The sequence below is a fragment of the Solanum verrucosum genome, unplaced genomic scaffold (genome assembly GCF_900185275.1).
Source record: "Solanum verrucosum unplaced genomic scaffold, falcon-dt-bn FXZP01000175.1, whole genome shotgun sequence".
NCBI classification, from domain to species: domain Eukaryota; kingdom Viridiplantae; phylum Streptophyta; class Magnoliopsida; order Solanales; family Solanaceae; genus Solanum; species Solanum verrucosum.
In genome coordinates this window covers 1,327,266-1,347,382 of record NW_026020399.1, presented here as the reverse complement: position 1 = coordinate 1,347,382, position 20,117 = coordinate 1,327,266, and the positions used below count along the sequence as shown (strand labels likewise).

Here is a 20,117-nt window from a genome sequence, read left to right as displayed (position 1 = left end):
GCGGCATTCATTTTTTTAATAAGAGTAATATTTTGTCCTTCTCAAGATTTGATCCGATTAGTTTTAATTTTAAAAAATTGGATCGTGAAAAAGTAAAGTAAGTAAATACTTTCTTATATTCTAATATAGTTGTCGCGTTTCATTTTGAAGAATTAATTTTATTAATTTTAAATTAAATTAAATTAAATTAATTTAATATTTAAAATTAAAATTTAAATATTTAGAATATTCAAAAAGTATTATAAATAATATTTTTTTCATATCAAATATGATTAAAAATATATTTTAAAATATTAATAAAAAATTATATCATTTAACTTTAACTGCAGAGTGTCACAAAACAATAAAAATGACCACGTGATATAAAATTATAATTTAAAATCATAATATGAAATTATATGAAATGAAGTTGAAGCTTGTTTGGATATGCATATGGATTTTTAAGTTGTATTTTTTAATCGTAAAAAAATCCTAAATTGTGAAAATTATCAAATTGCCCTAATTTCTTATACATCAAATAAGTAAAGTTTATAACTTTTTTTTTTTTGTTTTTTATACCATATATAACATATCAAATGAAAAAAATATTTTGATAAAAAATTTCATAAATCAATTTAGATTACATATCAATCTAAATCTTAATGGACTGAACTGAATTGAGTTAAAATAGATTGAGCTGATAAATAAGCGAATTTTAACCAAATCATATTTGAAGAATCGAGTAAATTGAATTGATTGAGCTTGATTTTGATACTCATAATATAACGATTACCTCTCTCGTAACAATAATATATATAATTATTCATAGGAATATATATAACCTTAAAAAGACAAATATGAATTAAAGCACGTAAATTAAATAAGAAAAGGACGTTTATGTCCCACAATATAGAATAAGAGAGGCAATTTCCTTGGAATATGAGTAAGTGGAAAAATTGTACGATTATGTTTTTTCATAATGACTTTGTTTTGTCCCATATTATCTTCGTCAAAATGGAAATTATTAATTAACGTATATATAAGTTAGAAATTAGAACTAATGATGAAGTAATTGAATTTCAAAATTGATCATCATCTAAAGGCAATGGCATTATTGAAATTTTGTAAAGAAAGAGTGGCATTTTCATCGCAACTTATTTCGAGGCATCCCGGTGGTGGTATTAATTAAAGCTGGTTTTGCTTTATCTTTTTTGCTTTATTGGGCAACTTTTTTTTTGTTTTTGTTTTCTTCAAAATAGTTTTCTTTCTTTTTAGGAGTAAGCTATGATAATGTTCCTATCATTTTTTTAATTACGTGATTTCAATTTATATATTGGAAATAATAAGATGTTAATACAGTAAACAAATGTATTACAATTGTTTATAGGTTAGGTTCATTTACGAAAAAGGAAAAGGTTAATCTGTTATTTATTTACTTGAGTTCAGGATCGACTCATATATAATAATTTTATTTTATTTTAGAGGTTATTAATTAGACATAGTGTTTTAAAAAAAAATATTTAGTGAGTTAAAAACGATTATGATTAATATTAAAATTATATGATGAGTTAATATTAAGCACTAGTTGGTGGTTGAAATATTATTTCTCTGCTCTTTCGATATTCAATCATCACAATAAAATATGATATGATATGATATGATACATTCCTTATTATTTCGATATAAGTTTGTGTTAAAAAATTAACTATCTATTTTAATTTTTTTACTATACTTCATCTTTAAAATTGATTAAAACTGAAAGAGTACTTATAAGTCTTACGAGAGAAGTGGTTGTCATCCTAGTTCATTAGCACTAAGGGGAGATAAGATCACGTTTTATTCTTTTAAAAATATATTTTAAAATGATATAGCAAACACATTAAGAATAAAAAAAAAGGGGAAATTCAAAAAGTAGAAGTTTAGTTCATACTATGAAAAGGTGTTATGCTCGAGTATCACCTATTAATTTATTTATTTGAGACTTTTCGTTGGACGTTTAATATTTGAACTGAGACACGATTAAATTTATTTATGTCGCAAATTGAAAGTAATATTGTTTCCTAATAAAAATAATTTTATATTTAATAGGACTCGAATTCAAAATTAAATAAGAGTGAAAAAGTACTTACAAGAGTTACAACTCCACTTCAATCCTATATGTCTTTAATAGTTGATTAGAATTATATAAAGTATTAGTTATGAGAAAATCTGTATTATTTTATGTAAGATTTAGTTATTTATGTACTGATTTTTCCTTCTTCTCTATCATGCATAAAATAAAACCAAACATCATATTAATTATATATTACATAAATAATTTGCCTATGAACCAACTATTTTTTAATACAAAATTTAAGACCTTTATAATTGTATCTCCAACCAGCTAGTGGTAAATGAAGGAATGAAGAGGAATATGATTCCTATTCAAATATTCTTTCTAAAATCAAACACATGAATTTCATCTTTAATTTTAACTCCACAAATTTTAAATAGCATAAAAAATTATTTTAAATTATTTATGACCAAATGCCTACTAAAACTCATAATAAAATGGTGATTATTATCGAGAACCTTTCGAACAAGTTTATATGTGAACACCATCTTTTGAAAATGAATAAAAACAATAACTAACGAGCTTTACAAAAAGAGGTTCAAGTTATTGATTTGAAATTAATTAATTTTTCATAGCAATGAGTGAACTAAATAAATTACCTGAAAATAACTAAGATTTAATTATTTTTCCTATGTTTTTTTTTTTGTTCTATTATTCTTTTTTCTCCTTTTTTAATTTTGTAATTCCACAGTTTCACATAATATATCATGCATTAAGAATTTAAGATGTTTGGATATAAAAAAAAGTACTTATATAACTATTGAAAAATATCAATTATCTCTATTCTCTACACATGTTCATCATTATTTTTATATATATTTCAAAAACTTGATCATAGTGTCAACAATTTAATAGAATAAATATTAATCCAAATTTAATAATATAGGGAGAAATATATATAAAAAAAAAGTTGGAAGAGAAGTCATATCTAGTCACACACAACAAATCATACAGATATTATGAAATTTATGAACACCAAAAAGAAGGGGAAAAAGTAAAAAAATAAAATAAAATAAAATAATAACAAGTGTCAAAAATCATATGAACAGTATGGCCAACAAGCAAAAGCATATGAGTACATTAGTACATCTTAGCCGATAACTTTAAATAGTTTTCATTTATTAAACTCAATTTATTTTACTTCACTTAAATTTAGTTCAAATTATTCATGTACCACCACTCTAGTCATGCCAAAGTGTACATATATATTCTATTTAGGGACCATCATTTAAATCATAATCGCAATTAGTAAAAATTTATAAATCTACTCTCTTCAAATAATGGTATTCTTATATAACTCTTCAGCCAGTTAGCTATCAATCATACACTAGAGATATTTTTGGATCAAACAATTGACGACAAAGATAATTTTAGATCAAAATATTAACTGAAAAGTTATTACAGTATGAATTTTTTTAGAATGAGTGGTATTTGCGTAAATAAAGAGAAGATGAATGGCAGTAAGTATAAAAGCGTCAAATATTCTGAAACTTCACCATATTCTTACTTTACCTTATTTTTTGCTTTTCGGTGCTACTATTCTTCTTCTTTTATGGGTTTTGCTTTTTTTCTTCACTTTAAATCTGTTTTGACCGTTGCTTTCTCTCTCTAACCCCCACAACGTCTCTTTGTTTTTTTCCTTCTTTCTTTCTCTCTCTCACGCAGTCACACACTTAGCATTGATCACAAATTCCCACTTGGGTTATTCTTTCTTCTTCATCTTCTTATTGCCAGGTACGGATTTTTCTTATCATGTACAATTCTTCTGTGTTATCTTCATTTTGTTTGTTCGGAAAATGGGTTTGTTTGTTGTCAGGGAGTGAGAAAATCATGAAAGCAAGTTCAGTTTTTGTGTGAGCTTCGTTGATTCACTTTTCTTCTGCTTCAAGATTTTAGCCCTTTATTGTTAATTTCTTAAAGGAAATGTTAACATTTTTGTGGGATTCTTTGTGTTTATTCGAAGATTTTTGTGGCTAATTTGGGAAATATTAAAATGGGTTGCTATTTTTTTGTGATTTATTAGCTGAATGTACTGAATCCACTTGCTATTTTTGCTTTAACGTGTGAGGGTGCATTGCAAACTCAGTTTTTAGTTTTTGGAATTAATAGGTAATTTAGATTATTTAATCTCCATACTTTTCCTTAAGAACCCTTCTTTTTTTCCTTTTTCGGTTCATCAGTTTTACTGGCTTGTGGAGTAGTAGTAAGCTGCTCAAAATCTTTGCTAAATTTGTTCTTATTTTTTTGCTAATGATCTTCTGTAAATTGTTATTGCCTTTTCAAGCAGATAAGGATGGTAAACTGCTTACATAATTTTGTTCTTTAGTTGCTGATAAGTACGAATTTATCGATTTTTTGGAACTTGATGTGCTCTTACCTGAATGCGTGGAAATATATCCTTAATTGTTAACGGTTTTTTGGATATAAAATTCAACATTTTTCCTGATATGATCTTGATCTCTTGGAGATGAAGCAATTCTATTTGTTGAGACCAAGCTATTGCAAGTGCTTTCAAGTTTTCTTTATTCTTATGGCTTATTAACAAGGCAAAGAACCTAAATATGCCATTGTTTCCAATAATTTATGTATAGAATAGCTTCTTGTTTGTTTCTTTTCTTGTTGGTTATATTTCTTTTGATTCTATCTGAAAATGTAAATTCTGAAACTCGCTTTCTTGTTTTGAACAGTTTGCTGGTTTCCATATGAATTTGGTGACCATATTAAGAGGACTTAATCTCCTATCCTGTTTTGATTCGGGCCTGAAAAATTCGTAGGCTTTTAGAAGAGAAGAGAGATAAAGTTAATTTTGAGAGAGATGGGATGTTCTTCATCCAAGTTGGATGATGAAGAAGCTGTTCAACTTTGTAAAGATCGAAAGAAGTTCATTAAACAAGCAGTGGAACAGAGGATGCGATTTGCTTCTGGACACTTGGCTTATATCCATGCCATGGAAAGAGTTTCAGCTGCTCTTCGAGATTATGTTGAAGTCGATGAACCTCGTGAATTTTTGCTGGATTCTTTTAAAACTCCACCCTTTACACCTGTTAAGAAAGTAAGTCCTGGTTTCATCTCCATAGAACCAAAATCCTTTTCCATAACACACTTGAAGCCTGAACCAAAACCCAAATCTACTATAAAAATAAATTATCTTAGGTCAGGTGGGAATCCTGCTGTTTCTGTTGAAGAAAGACCTCGGTCACCTGAAACAGTTAGAATCCAGGCTTACTCCCCAGTGCATCAATATGGGATGGATAGTTTCTTTTCTATGCAATCCTCACCGATGAACCCTTCGATTTTTCAATATTCCCCCAACAACAGGCCTAATTTGCCTCCCCCTTCACCACAAACATCACAGTGGGATTTTTTCTGGAATCCATTTTCTTCACTTGATTATTATGGTTATCCTACGAGAAACAACAACCTTGAGCAGACAATTCTCGACGATGACAATGATGGGCTAAGACAAGTTAGGGAGCAAGAAGGGATTCCTGAACTAGAAGAGGAAACAGAGGTAGAAGAAACTGATCATGGAGAGGATGTGAAAGAGGATCGGACCAAAGGAGTTCACAGTTGTGATAAAGATGAAGTTATGGTGGAAGATGTCGACGATGACGATGACGATGATGATGATGATGATAGCGATGAGGAAGAAACCGATGATGAACATGAAAATGTTCCCCATATTCAAGAATTACTATCTAAGCCCAACCAAACCACAACAGTGGCAAAGACTCAGAATGTAGGGCAACTCAGCAATAAGGAGACAGCAGTTGCTGATCCTGAAGCAAAAGAAGAAACACCTGGATTTACTGTTTATGTAAATAGAAGGCCTACAAGCATGTCAGAAGTTATTAAGGATCTTGAAAGTCAGTTTATGATTGCTTGTAATTCTGCTAAAGAGGTGTCAACTGTGTTAGAAGCTATCAGGGCTCAGTACTCATTGCAATCGAGTGATCAGTCAGGTAAGGTGTTTACATAAAATGCTTCACAACACTTTTCTGTTTTTCTTGTTCTTCATGACTGTGCACCCTAAGTCAAATATGTATGCAGTGGAAGTAGAAGTCACATTATTTTAGCCTGTTCAAGATCCAAGAGCTAGGTCCTTGCATGTTCCTAGTAGCATGGAAAATGCTACTTTTTTTCTTGCTTCTAATCTGGACCGTTCTTTAAGGTCTATTGCCAAAAGTAACTGATATATTACGGGAGAAATGGCAAGCTTCAAACAGTATACAGTCGCATCGTTAGAAGAAACCAAGGTTCTTTGAGCAGGAACAATCTAATAAGAAGAGTTGTTTTTTCACTTTGAAGCTCAATGTTATTCCGAAGTGATGTGCTTCCTATGAAAGCTTCTTTATGCCATTTTCTCATGCAAATGACATAGAAGTCAACTAGAAGCAGTGCCATTTTTTCTGTTAAAGAAGTGAGCAAATGCTTATTTTTCTGATTGTCATCAATTAATCCTAACACCTCCAGATTTGTCATTCAAAGGATTGTTGCCATGTTATTTGGTCAAAGTTTTGAATTATTTATGTTTGGATGCTTATCTTCTTATTTTATTTGCAGCGATGAAAATGTTGAATCCAGTAGCTCTGTTTCGCTCAGGATCATCAAGATCATCCTCGTCGAGATTTTTGATTAATCCTTCAACTTTAAGAGATGAAGGTTATCAGAGCAGTAGTGACTTATCCGATGAATCTAGCGTGCTCTCAAGCAGTCATCAATCAACCTTGGATAGATTATATGCCTGGGAGAAAAAACTATACGAGGAAGTCAGGGTATGCTTCTGCTTCTTAAAGAAAATTTAAGATATAAATCAATTTCGACTAGTTTGTCTAAAAGTAGGACGAAACACTAAACTGTTGGAAAGAGAAGAATTCAAATATGACTCTTGAGCAAGAAGAAGAATTATCACTGTTCATTCCAGAAATAACAGGAAAATGCAAGACATGCATGTATATATAAAATGAAAGGGATGCATGAATTCCATTTATTACCTGCTGAAAGTAGAATGAATTCAAATGTGATTCTTGAGCAAGAAGGATAAAAATTATTGTTCATTCCAGAAATAACAGGAAAATGGCAAGACATGCATGTATGGATAAAACAAAATTATTGCTTAAAATTTCTTTTAATTTATCTGACCTCCAAACATGTTTCTCTTAAGTAACATTTTCCTGTTAACCTAATTACTCTAAGATGTTGTCGTGAACATCAGTTATTCACTATTATAATGTTTGATAGGCAGGTGAGCGGATCCGGCTAGCGTATGAGAAAAAATTGGCTCAACTCAGAAATCTAGATGTGAATGGAGCAGACCCTTCGTCTGTGGATAAAACGAGAGCAGCCATTAGGAATCTGGACACTCAGATAAAGGTTTCAATCCACTCTGTTGAATCTATCTCAAGAAGGATTGAAACTTTAAGGGATGAAGAATTGCAACCTCAGCTTTTAGAATTAGTGCAAGGGTATGTTTATGATATCCCTCTTACTGTTCTTCAGCTATCTATACTTGCCAACCATTCCAGTGCTATGATTTATTTGCTCAAACTGTCATGTTATTGAAGCTTCCCCCATATCCATACATAATACATACACATGTATGTATGTACGCATAATCTGCTCGCATAATTTAATTGTATATATTTGTTACCAAAAAAGATTTAAAAGAGAACTTGAGAAGTTCCTTTAATGATATAATCAAGTAAGACATAAGTAAAACATTTTGAACGGATAAAGTATACGACCCGCCCATATTTGATATGGATAAAAATTGGTTAAAAGAGATGACAAACATTTCTTTTTTTTTTTTTTTTCTCTTTTTAGGGTGTGTTTGATATGAAAGGAAATATTTTCCACGGAGAGTTCCAAGTTGGGTTCTGGATGGGGGATCAGGGTTAGGAGTTAGGTCTCAAAACGTGGTAGGGAGTCGGGTCCGAGAGATCAGGGTCGGGTGTCAGGTCCTGGGTCGAGGTTGAGAATTGAGTCCCCAATCAAAGGTCGAAAGTTGGGGTCAGGATTGGGTCCCAGGTTGGCATTGGAAGTTGGGTGACGGGTCAATGTGAGGAGTCAGAGTCAGGTCCTAGATCAAGGTTTGTAGTAGGGAGTTGGGTCTAGGGAAAGGAGTCAAAAATTAGGTATAGGGTCCGGAGTTGAGGGTTAGGTATAGGGTTGGAGTTGGGTATTAGGTCTCATGTCAGGGTCGGCGTGAGGAGTCAGGTTAGGGTCAGGTGCCAGGAATTAGGTCTAGGGTAGAGTCAAGGTATAAGGTCGGGAGTTGGATTTCGGGTCTCATGTCAAGGTTGGGATAATTATCCCAGTTCGAGGTTGGATGTCGGGTCCCAGGTCGGGGTCGAGAGTTGGGTCGTAAGTCACGGTTAAGAGACGATGAGTTAGGTTTTAGGCTGAGATTCGGGTATAGGGTCAGGAGTCAAAGAGTTAGGTCCTGGAGTCGGGGAGAGGAGTTAGGTCCTGAGTTGAGAGTTGGGTCTCGACTTGGGGTTGGGATTCAGGTCTTGATCAAGAGTCGGGTAGTTAGGTCCCAAGTTGAGAGTTAGATCTCGACTTGAGGTTGGGATTTGGGTATATGGTCAAGAGTCGGGGAGTTAGGTCCTGGATGAGAGTTAGGTCTCAACTCGGTATTGGGATTTAGGTCTAGGTTCAGGAGTCAGGTAGTGAGGCTCCAGCTTGAGAGTCGAGTCTCGGTGTGAGGTTGGGATTTTGGTCTAGGGTTAAGAGTTAGGTCCTAGGTTGAGAGTCAAGTCTCAAATTGAGGGTTGGATTCGAGTTGAGAATCTCAAAGGGTTCTCGGGTCTTAACTCAGGGTTGGGATTCGAGTATAGGGTCAAAAGTTGAGGAGTTAGGTCTTGAGTCAAGAATAAGGTTGACTCGTGGTTGGGATTCGAGTATAGGGTCAAAAGTTGAGGAGTTAGGTCCTGAGTCAAGAGTAAGGTTGACTCGTGGTTGGGATTCGACCCTCGAGTCTAAGATCAAGAGTCGGGATTTAGGTCCCGAGTTGGGATTTGGGTCTAGGGTCAGAAATCGGAGAATTACGTCTCGGGTCGAGAGTTGAGTCTCGACTCAAGGTTAAGGTTTGGGTTTAGGGTTAGGAGTTAGGGAGTTAGGTCCTGGGTCTTGACTCGAGGTTGAGCTTCGGGTTTAGGGTCAGGAGTCAAAGAGTTAGGTCCTAGGACAAGAGTTGGGTCTCGACTTTGGGTTGGGATTCGGCCCTCGGGTCTAGGATCAAAAGTCGGGATTTAGGTCTAGGGTCAGGAGTCGGAGAATTACGTCCCGGGTCGAGAGTTGAGTGTTGACTCAAGGTTAAGGTTCGGGTCTAGGGTTAGGAGTTGGGGAGTTAGGTCATGGGTCTTGACTCGAGGTTGAGCTTCGGGTTTAGGGTCAGGAGTCAAAGAGTTAGGTCCTAGGACAAGAGTTGGGTCCCGACTTTGGGTTGGGATTTGGGTCCCAGGTCAGGGAATTAGGTCTTGGGTCGGGTCTTAAGTCGTGGTTGAAATTCGGGAGCTAGGTCTTGGATTCCCACTCAACTTGGGGTCGGGATTCGGATCTCGACTCAGGGTTAAGGTTCGGGTCTAGGGTTAGGAGTTGGGGAGTTAGGTCCTGGGTCTTGACTCGAGGTTGAGCTTCGGGTTTAGGGTCAGGAGTCAAAGAGTTAGGTCTTAGGACAAGAGTTGGGTCTCGATTTTGGGTTGGGATTCGGGTCCCAAGTCAGGGAATTAGTCTCGGGTCGGGTCTTAAGTCGTGGTTGAAAATCGGGAGCTAGGTCTTGGATTCCCACTCAACTTGGGGTCGGGATTCGGGTCTCAGGTCAGGGTCTAATCTGGTGCTAGGTCTCGACTTTAGGTTGGGGTTCAGGTCTATGGTCAAGGAGTTAGGTCATGGGTTAAGAGTCGGATCTCGACTCTAGGTTGGGATTCAGGTCTATGGTCAGGAGTCGGGTCCCAGGTCAGGGAGTTAGGTCGTGGGTCGGGTCTCAAGTCGTGGTTGAGATTTGGGAGCTAGGTCCAGGATCGGGTCTAACCTCCGGGTCGGGATTCGGGTCCCAAGAAAGGGTTCAATCGGGTGTTAGGTCTCGACTCTGGGCTGGGATTCGGGTCTATGGTCAGGAGTCGAGTCCCAGGTTAGGTCTCAGGTCGTGATCGAGATTCAGGAGCTAGGTCCTGGATCAAGTCTCAACTTGGGGTCGGGATTCGGGTCCCACGCCAAGGTGCGGCTGGTGTTGGGTCTCAGGTCGAGCTTGGGAGTCGGGTCCAAAATTAGGTTCGAGATACATGTCCTGTATGGAGGTCGTAGTCGGGTGCTGCGTACCCATTTTTGGGTGGTGAGGTTGAAATAGTTTTTAAAGAAATGTTTTACTTTATATACAAAAGTCATTTTTCTTAAATTTAGAGGAAAGTAATTCCATTTTAAAAATATTTTTCAAAACATTTCAGTCAACCAAGTATATGAGAAAATTGAATTTTTTTTTCATAAAATGTTCTCCTTCATACCAAACACACCCTTAATAAGTATATTTTTTTGAGGTTACTACACCCTTTCATACTTTAAAGGAGTGCAATTGGTGGATACCCATGGGTTTCCTTATTTTATGATGTAAATAATATGGGTTGATACATATTTGACCAACTTCTCAAATGAACGGACATCTGAATTGAGCGAATAACGGTAAATTTTATCCATTTAATCCACCCCTAGCTGTCTACTAGAATTATTTACAGCATATCAACTATGTTTATTTCTTTCATATCAAATTTTCCAGAAGGATCCCTAAGGTCTTGGTTTTTGCACATTTAGTTATTTAGAGCTTCAGAGACTCTGTTCTTTTGATGTCCCCCAACTTTCTCAATTTGGTTTGGTTAGTCAATTATTGGAGCTAAACTTTGACATCAATACAGTTGCTAATTAAAATTCAATGATCGAAGTTAGGTTTCTTCTGCTATTAAATGTTATTTGCTGCTATGTACTAAAAACTTACAACATAGCTCCTTTGATGACAGGTTAGGAAGAATGTGGAAGGTTATGACAGAGTGCCACCAAATGCAAAAGCATACTCTAGATGAAGCCAAGCTCTTACTAGCTGGCACACCTTCAAAGAAGTCCGGTATAAGGAAGTACACAGTCATGTCACCTTCTGAGCCTCATAGGCTAGCCCGTTCTGCTGCTAACCTTGAGATGGAGCTCAGAAATTGGAGAGCCTGTTTCGAGTCATGGATCGTTTCTCAACGATCATACTTGCATGCTTTAGCAAGCTGGCTTTTGCGCTGTGCTCGTTCAGATTCTGACACATCAAAATTTCCCTTCTCTCCTCGTCGTTCCACGGGAGCTCCACCAATATTCAGCATTTGCATCCAGTGGTCCAGGTTATTAGACTCCATCCAGGAGACACCAGTGCTTGAAGGACTAGATTTTTTTGCAGCAGGAGTAGGCTCACTCTATGCACAACAACTAAAGGAAGATTCCCGCCGGACTCCTGGTGGGTCAAAGAGTCTCGGCGGAGAATCTGATGGGAACATGGATATCGTGGAAGTTGGACAGCTTGATGAGGACATAATGACAGCAGAAAAGATGGCTGAGGTTGCCATTAGAGTGCTATGTGCAGGAATGTCAGTTGCTCTGACCTCACTGACAGAGTTTGCCATAGCTTCAGCTGATGGATATACTGATTTGGTAAAGAATTGTGAGAATATCAAACAGCCACAAAATGCATTGTAATTTACATTAAAAATATTAGGTTAGGTAGGAAGGAATGCAATGTAAATTATATGTTGAGTAACTTGAGCCATAGAGGTGCCTTAACCAATCTGGGCTACTGATTATGCAGAACACAGAAGGAATAGAAAGCTATATAGAGGTGCCTTGATATATCTATATATATATTAGTTTCAATCTGAGCTTCTGATTGATTTTAAGTGTTGTAGATTTAAATCTAACACCAACTTTAAGGTATAATCCCATTCATAACAAAGTAAACATACTATGTTGCACTAAAAATGCTCTTAACATATTAATCAAGCAATATGATTCATGGGTTGGCTAGCCATTTGAGTATTTCAAGTGTGGTGAAGTTGGTGTTGCAATAGGATGGCGCTTGACTTGTTCAATCAAATGGAAACAAGAAATTGGAACTCGATGATAGCCTGATTTATAATGAACGACAAGTATTTGGATTGTTTGGGCTTGTTTTCTGCTATGTTGAGTGATAGCCTTATGCCATAGACGAAAAACCGAAAAAATTGCACAATTTCTTTAAGTTGGCTCCCAAATGTCAATAACATATCGTGGATCATGGTGAGACTACGTATTGCTCTCCCAACTTCCTACGGAGGTTTCCGTAAAGGTTTGGCAAAAAAGCCGTCCGGAAGCCATTTCCCTAGGATATTAATGGGCTAACACACACGAAGAACTGAGAAAATCACCTAATTTCTGTAAAATTGCTCCTAAATGCCCAATATATGTCCGAAAAATGTTTTGGTTTCACGTATTGCTCCCCCCAACTCCCTACGGAGGGTTTTGTAAAGGTTTCGAAAAAAAATCGTTTTAGAAGTCATATCACCAAATATTTATGAGCTAACACACACGAAAAACTAAGAAAATCGCCTAATTCTTATAAAAATGACTCCTAAATGCCCAAAATATGTCCGAAAAATGGTTCGACTTCACATACCTCTCCCCCAACTCCCTATGGAGGGTTCCGTAAAGGTTTGCCAAAAAAAATTGATCGAAAACCATATCACCAAAAATTCAGAATATTGCCTAATTTCTGTAAGTTGACCCCCAAATGTAAAAAATATGTTGTGGCTCATGCTGAGACTATACGTACTACTCCCCCAACTCCTTACTTTGAGTTCCGTAATGGTTCTACCAAAAATTGACTGGTAGTCATATCAACCAAATATTCATGGGATAACACACACATAAAACTGAGAAAATTGCCTAATTTCTGTAAATTGACCCCTTAAAAATATGTCATGGAAATGGTGAGACTATACGTATTGCTCCCCAAATCTCAGCAGTATTAATCATGTGTTTGATTTCTCTATGTCAAATTCAATTCACTATACATCCAAATTCTAAAATAAACAACCAAATCGTACATTATAATATGTCTGTGAACCAACAAACCTATCGAGATCCATTGCAAAGTAGATCCACAGAGGAATCAGAATTATCATGAAATTTCATATAATAGTAGATAACATTTCCAGAATAACTTTCGTGTATGATCAAATTTCGACAGATTCTAAGCAATTCTTTAGCAAAAGCAGCATCGACAACTATTTTGAATATAATAAGCTTGTATAGTGTAAAGTAGATCAAGCCTGACTAAGTTTAGAACACTCAGGGCACTGAAAGTGTCCTCTAGCTCGACATTTCGTACAAGAAGAAGAGGATCCTACTTTTGATTTTTCCTCCAAAAGAATGAAATTGAATGCTCCTCCTTTAATTGTACCAGATCCTTTGCAACTTGAACATGCTATCAGTCTCAAATCTCCACATTTTTTGCACATTCCCAGTGAACTGCTCATAGGAAAAACCATTATGTATTAACACTGAAATAAAAAAGCAGTTGGGTTCTTGATGATCAATAAGAGCTATGAACTATAATTAGTTGAGTTTAAGTTGTATGCACCAATATTCAAACCACATTTAAAGTAGTGATGAAGTGGCACACTGTTCGAAACTCGGTGAATAACTGATCTGTCCCTCTAAAGTTCTCCCCTCCATTTCAAAATAAGTTGTAATATTACTAATGTTCTTTCATTTTACCCTTTTCCATGACCATGAAACTACTAAAGAGCTAATCTTTTTCAAGATATGTTAGTAATGTTGGATAAGGCACAAGTACCCCTAGACTATGAGCGAAATCTCAGAGACTCACCTTAACTAAACTACGGTCATATTACCCGAAACTCATTTTTTTTTTTGTAATTTTGTACACCTTTTGGCTTACGTGGTATGCTCCATGACTTCACACCGTAAGAGATATTTGGATGTCAGGTAAGCCAAAAACGTGCACAAAATTACAAAAAAAAAATGGGTTCATGGTTAATAGGACCTTAGTTTAGTTATGTATATCTGTGCGATTTATGTCATAGTCTAGGGATACTTGTACCTTATCCCTAGTAAAGTTAGTAAATACTTAGTACATTTTAGGAATGAGTAGTTTTATAATTAAGGTGTATGCTCAAACTAAAAACATCACTTATTTTGAAATGAAGGGAGTATCAGTAGTCTTTTGTCAGGATTTGAATCCATGACGTGTGCTTAATCCACACATTAGGTAATTTAGAGTACTATTAATGCGTAAAGATTCAATCATTGGTATTAATTTACTCAAATCGTAATTCATTGACATGGATAAATATACAAGGCAAAACCCAAAAAGGCAAAAACAAGAAATAAGTAGTTATAGTGCATAGTACCTGCGTTGAGAAGTAGAGATGAAGGAATCAATTTTGGGAGCATAAATGGTGGCAGCAAGTAGTAAACCACCCACTCCAAATCCTGCTATTTCACTTGCTGTTATGTGTTCGAACATTTCCCCCTTTTTTTTCTGCTTAATTAATGTTTACAAATTTGCATAAATAGAAAGAGATGATATGTTCAAGAAAAGAAAGCAATACTCTCTTATCCCAACTATTGGATAAGATATGTGGGGTTATTTGTTTTGCAAATTATTTATTTATTTTTTTAAAAAAACTTAAATTTGGAGCAAAGAGATCTAGGACAACATAAATATATTTAGTGTAATTTCATAAATGAAATCTGAGAAGGGTTATTTCTATCTTTATAGGATAGAAATGTTGTTTTTAATAGACACCCAGCTTAAAAGAGGAATTATTCATAAAATGATTGCAGAAAAGAAAAGATGACAACAAGATATCAAGATACAAAACAAATGAAGCAACATATAGTAAAAACTAAGCAAAGAATACGAATTATGCGATTACTAAATATTACTACTAATAAGGAGAAAAAGATATGAGGCTAGCCTCCTACCTCTCCCACCTAAGCTAACTACTAACTTCTAACCTAATATTCAACCTCGTATCTTCCTATTTAAGATCGTGTCCTCAATGAATTGAAGTTGTGTCATATCTTATTTAATCATACATCATCCCACCCCTATTCTTTTTTGACATGCCTCTAAAAAAAATATTGATGACAGTGGTGTCAGATTCAACTTTCGTGCACCTCGACTAATTCTATGAGATACCTCTTAAGAAAATTAATGACTGTGGTGTCAGAGCCAACTTTTGCGCACCTCGACTAATTCCACGGGATACCTCTATCTCTTCTAACTCTTACTATAGTCAACCTCTCACACATCCTAACTGGTGCATTTGCACACCTCCTCTTAACATGCCCAAACCATCTCAGTCATGTTTCTCTCATCTTAATTGCCACGGAGGTCACTCTTTCCATACTCCATATAGCTCCATTCTTAATCATATATCTCTTCTAATATGCTCACACATCTATTTAAGTATCCTTATCTTCGCTACATTTATCTTCTAAATGTAGGCCTTTTTGTCTTGCTAATTACTTTGTGCTCTATACAATATCTAATCTAACCACCACTCTATAGAAATTACGCTTAAGTCTTGGCGACACATTAATAATTATAGCATTATCATTTTATTTATATCTCGACACTAGTAAATAAAACACTAGAGAAATTCATTAAAGTTTTCTATTTAATTGGGAGAAAAAACATAAAGTCACCACTGAAGTTGTCTCGAATTTTCAAAAAGACACATTAACTTTGTAGGTGTCCTATTTTCCCATTGAACAATTTAAGAGTGTTATAAATATCCTACTTTTCACCCAACCTCAATTGCAAGAAAAGAAGTGCAATCACGCATCAATTGTTGTTTGCCACGTATTAAATTCTTTTAATTTTTCATTTTTAGTTTCATTTTCATTTTATCTATTTTTATTAGCTTTATTTTTATTTTTTCCAAAAATAAGAATAAAAATGGAGTTTCATAGTACTCTCTAATCAATCGAATAATGGAGTTCACATTTGTTTTTTTTTTTAAAAAAAAAAAAGAGGATAAAAGAAGAAAAAGAAACAAAGAAAAGCAAGAGACGAGAAAAAAAGTGATAAAAATGGATGAAGTAAATGGATCTTCTATGTTGAAGAAGATGAAGAAAAGGTAATTGGGTTTTTGAATTTGGGTGAAGAAGATAATGGAAAAGAATGAATTTTTCAAAGAGAGAGCACCAACTTTGAGCTTGCTTTGGAAAAAAAAGTTGAAATCGATTTTAGACCTACCAACGACTCTTTTCTCTTTAAATTTGGGGAAGATGATGTAAATTAATTAAATAATTATTAATAAAGAAATAAAACAATACGTGTCACTTTATAGCTGGTTAATGACAGTGAAAACACTGCCTCATGTGCGTGGTAACAACCCAGACGAGGAAATGGGTCAAAATGGCCCATTTACAAAGATATTAAATAGTTCTGTGGAGTGATAGGACACTTCCAAAGTTAAGGTGTCTTTATGCAAATACGAGACAACTTTACTGGTGACTTTATGTTTTTTTCTCATTTAATTGGTCATATAAAATTATTTATCAATTTTGTGTTTCTCAACTTGTATCTTATAGATATATATAAGCCGATTAAATTAAATTCGTGTTGAAAAATTCCACTTTCGATATAAGTGCATCTTGTCAAAGAAATTTATTTCATTTCAATTTTATATCTCTAAATAAAATTTTATTCTAGACTTCCAATTATGTTAAGTCGACATGATACCCTACCTTTAGTATTGTCGTGACTCAATCATTCTTTCACTCATGCAAATAAGATAATTAGATATTTTTTCTTTAAGAATCTTAGAAGACTAGCAAATTCATTCATTTAATCTGGATGAATAATGAATTGTCTTAGATAATATGAACTATATTAGTCAAAGTGAATAAGTGAGATTAAGTGGTGGAGTTAAAAATATAAAAAGATATGTTAAAAGTGATATTCTAATTCAGGCTAATATTAAAATAGTCTTACATACTCACTCAAGAGTCAGTGGATCAGTCAAATTATTTGTTCATTAAGAGTTTTATGTTAATTTTATACAAATACCTTTTAATTTTTACATATATATATTTGAGTGTTCGAACACCCGAATAACTCTCCGTGGGTCTGGCCCTGGTTAAGGATCATTTTGGTCATTTTCTCCATTTTCCCCACATCAACTTGCAATCCAAAAATGAGAAAAATATCATACAAGTTTTTCAATTTCGTCTGTATGCAGTATGTGGTGGAGCTACACTTGTCCAAAAGGAATTAATTGACATAGTCACTATCAGTTTGGAAAATTATGATTGGTTGAAATTCATTATATATGTATATTTTCCTTATATTTGAATATAATTACTGAAAATGCTAATAACCACCGGTTAATCTAACGCTTTGACCTTACTATTCATAAATTTCAAATTTATGGTATGCATCTATATACTAAAACATGAATTATCGTAATTTATTTCCTTAGTTCAGAGTAAAGGACTTCTGCTGCCAGCTGAACTTTACATGTTTTAATGATATTCATCCTTCTTATTTCATATTTTCGTTTTTCATTCAAGGTGATATTCTAATCGCCTTTGTTAGGAGCGTTTTACCCTCCAATATGGATTTTTCGATACCAATCAGGATTTCGTAGGGTTCCAATGTGGATATCGGACACCGAATGAGAATCCAAAAAAATAAAAATAAAGAGAAACATACTTAGCACTGGTTTATGTTAAAAAAATATACGATAATTATGTTTCAATCCAATTTTCAAAGGTCATTGTGTGGACAAGTGATTTAGTACGAGGAATAAGAGAAAATAATTCTGGAACAAATGTTGGATTATTAATCTTTCATTTGGTTAGAGGTAAAGCTAGATCCGGAATTATTCATCCCACCATCAATTCAATAATGATGGATAAATATAACTAATCATATGAGCTATCCCAATCCATGAAAAAACATTGTCTATCCCGTCTCTCGTACCAAACGACCCATTAAGCAAATATTATACTTAGGGGTAAAAAAAGGAACACCACTGAGAAACATGTTAAAATATCAGCATGTTTAAATAGTGCATCAAGGTACAAACCAATTTTTCACAAGCATAAAACTTCATTAATTAGCCCAAATTTTACAGATTACATACTACTAATTACTTCACTTTCCGGGTACAAAGTTTGTGGCGTAAGCCCAAGCGTTGTTAGCCACTGGGTCATTAATATGGTCAGAAAGGTTCTCAATTGGGCCCTTTCCAGTAACAATAGCTTGAACAAAGAATCCAAACATGGAGAACATAGCCAAACGTCCGTTCTTAATTTCCTTGACCTTCAATTCAGCAAAAGCCTCGGGATCATCAGCAAGACCGAGTGGGTCAAAGGCACCTCCTGGGTAGATCTTGTCAAGACCCTCACCAAGTGGGCCTCCACCAACTCTGTAACCTTCAACAAAGCCCATAAGAACAACTTGGCAGGCCCAAATGGCTAGAATGCTTTGGGCATGGACAAGGTTTGGGTTTCCAAGGTAGTCAAGCCCACCTTCTGAGAAAATCTGAGATCCAGCCTTGAACCAAACAGCCTCACCGAATTTAACACCGTTCTTCGAAAGGATTTCGGGGAAAACACAGCCCAAAGCACCAAGCATAGCCCAACGGCAATGGATCACCTCAAGCTCACGGTTTCTAGCAAATGTCTCTGGATCAGCAGAAAGTCCAGCCGTGTCCCATCCGTAGTCACCTGGGAATTCACCAGTCAAGTATGATGGTGTTTGCTCTGAAAATGGGCCCAAGTACTTAGGACGGTCTTCTCCGTACCTATTTCATAAAAATAAAAAGTTCCTCAGATTGAAATTTCAAAATTACTGGATGATTGTATTTATAATACTAGTAGAAATATTTCAAACAATAAATTTGGATAGAAAGAAATACCAGATGCTTTGAGGAGCGCTTTTAACAGTTCGTCTCATGGTAATACGGCCTTCACCGAAGCTACCAACTTTCCTAACAAACTCATTTTGTGATTTACCAACTGCTTGACCAACAAAGGCTGATTGTTGAATTGCAGAAGTGGCCATTTTTTTTTTAATTTGCTGAAGTTTTTCTTTTTTTCTGATGATATGAAAGGAAGAAGGAGATGTGGGGCAATATATATGCAAATTAATGGATTTTGAGGATTACAAGATGTACAACTAAGCAATTGTTGATTGGTTATGGTTTAGTATTTGGATTTCCCTTATGACATATAGAGGCCTCTGTTCTGCCACGTGGAGTTGAGACATCTGTTGGGTGAGATTTTCTCTCAGTTTCAGATATGCAGCCACCGAATAATTTTGTATGGTTCCGATCGTGACATTATTTGATTTGACATGATATTTATAATAAAAGAAATTGATATTTATGATCTAAAATAATCTTAAGCTTTCTAAAGTTAATTTATTTCAAATTATAATTGGATAATATTCTTTTGAGTAAATTAAAAATGAAAGAATTCACATAAAATGACGGGAGAAAATATTTCAAAAGAATCTTTCACAAATGTACCAGTTTTACAAGGACCCATCAATATTCCAACTCAGCAAATGAAAATTATTTTATGTGGGTGTTAGTATTGAGGGGCAAAAGTGAATCAATATAATACTAAAGGCTAGAAATTTTTGGGACAAAAAATCGAACATAAGGTATAACTTGCTTAATTAAGTGAATAGATTAATAAAACCTTCTTAAATCGTCGTTATTTTTTTATTTTCGCATCTATATTATTGGGTGGTTATATTACTTCTTTTGGACTTTTTTATCAGTAAAATCGTATAATTAAAATAAATAAATTTATATAGGATTTAGAACACGCGTTTTAATTTAATCCTTTTAAATCTGCTTAGTAGCAATTTGAATATTGTTAAATTAATAAGTAAATATACAAGTGAAAGGGTAAGACAGCGAAGCGTATAGAGAACGTTGGACTTAGTTCTGGTGATGTATGAGAATGAATA

At 34.6% G+C, this 20,117-nt stretch overlaps 3 protein-coding genes across 4 annotated transcripts; 1 reads left to right on the top strand and 2 right to left on the bottom strand.

The window, feature by feature from the left end:
• The first annotated feature begins 3,614 nt into the window (after positions 1 to 3,614).
• On the top strand, positions 3,615 to 12,007 carry LOC125839736 (protein ALTERED PHOSPHATE STARVATION RESPONSE 1-like). Of its 2 annotated transcripts, none has more exons than XM_049518729.1 (5): positions 3,615 to 3,826; positions 4,780 to 6,054; positions 6,656 to 6,867; positions 7,334 to 7,557; positions 11,104 to 12,007. In XM_049518729.1, the coding sequence occupies exons 2-5, from the start codon at positions 4,908 to 4,910 to the stop codon at positions 11,816 to 11,818; spliced, it is 2,298 nt and encodes a 765-aa protein (XP_049374686.1). In that variant the 5' UTR covers positions 3,615 to 3,826; positions 4,780 to 4,907; the 3' UTR covers positions 11,819 to 12,007. The 2 variants fall into 2 exon arrangements, with proteins under 2 accessions (XP_049374686.1, XP_049374685.1); XM_049518728.1 differs by lacking the exon at positions 3,615 to 3,826 and adding an exon at positions 3,866 to 3,945.
• Positions 12,008 to 13,282: 1,275 nt separating this feature from the next.
• On the bottom strand, positions 13,283 to 14,725 carry LOC125839773 (uncharacterized). The gene is made up of 2 exons (XM_049518773.1): positions 14,530 to 14,725; positions 13,283 to 13,624 (listed from the first exon to the last, which is right to left on the bottom strand). The coding sequence occupies exons 1-2, from the start codon at positions 14,643 to 14,645 to the stop codon at positions 13,420 to 13,422; spliced, it is 321 nt and encodes a 106-aa protein (XP_049374730.1). The 5' UTR covers positions 14,646 to 14,725; the 3' UTR covers positions 13,283 to 13,419.
• Positions 14,726 to 18,289: 3,564 nt separating this feature from the next.
• LOC125839763 (chlorophyll a-b binding protein 4, chloroplastic) lies at positions 18,290 to 19,420 on the bottom strand. The gene is made up of 2 exons (XM_049518764.1): positions 19,057 to 19,420; positions 18,290 to 18,942 (listed from the first exon to the last, which is right to left on the bottom strand). The coding sequence occupies exons 1-2, from the start codon at positions 19,200 to 19,202 to the stop codon at positions 18,291 to 18,293; spliced, it is 798 nt and encodes a 265-aa protein (XP_049374721.1). The 5' UTR covers positions 19,203 to 19,420; the 3' UTR covers position 18,290.
• Positions 19,421 to 20,117: the final 697 nt, after the last annotated feature.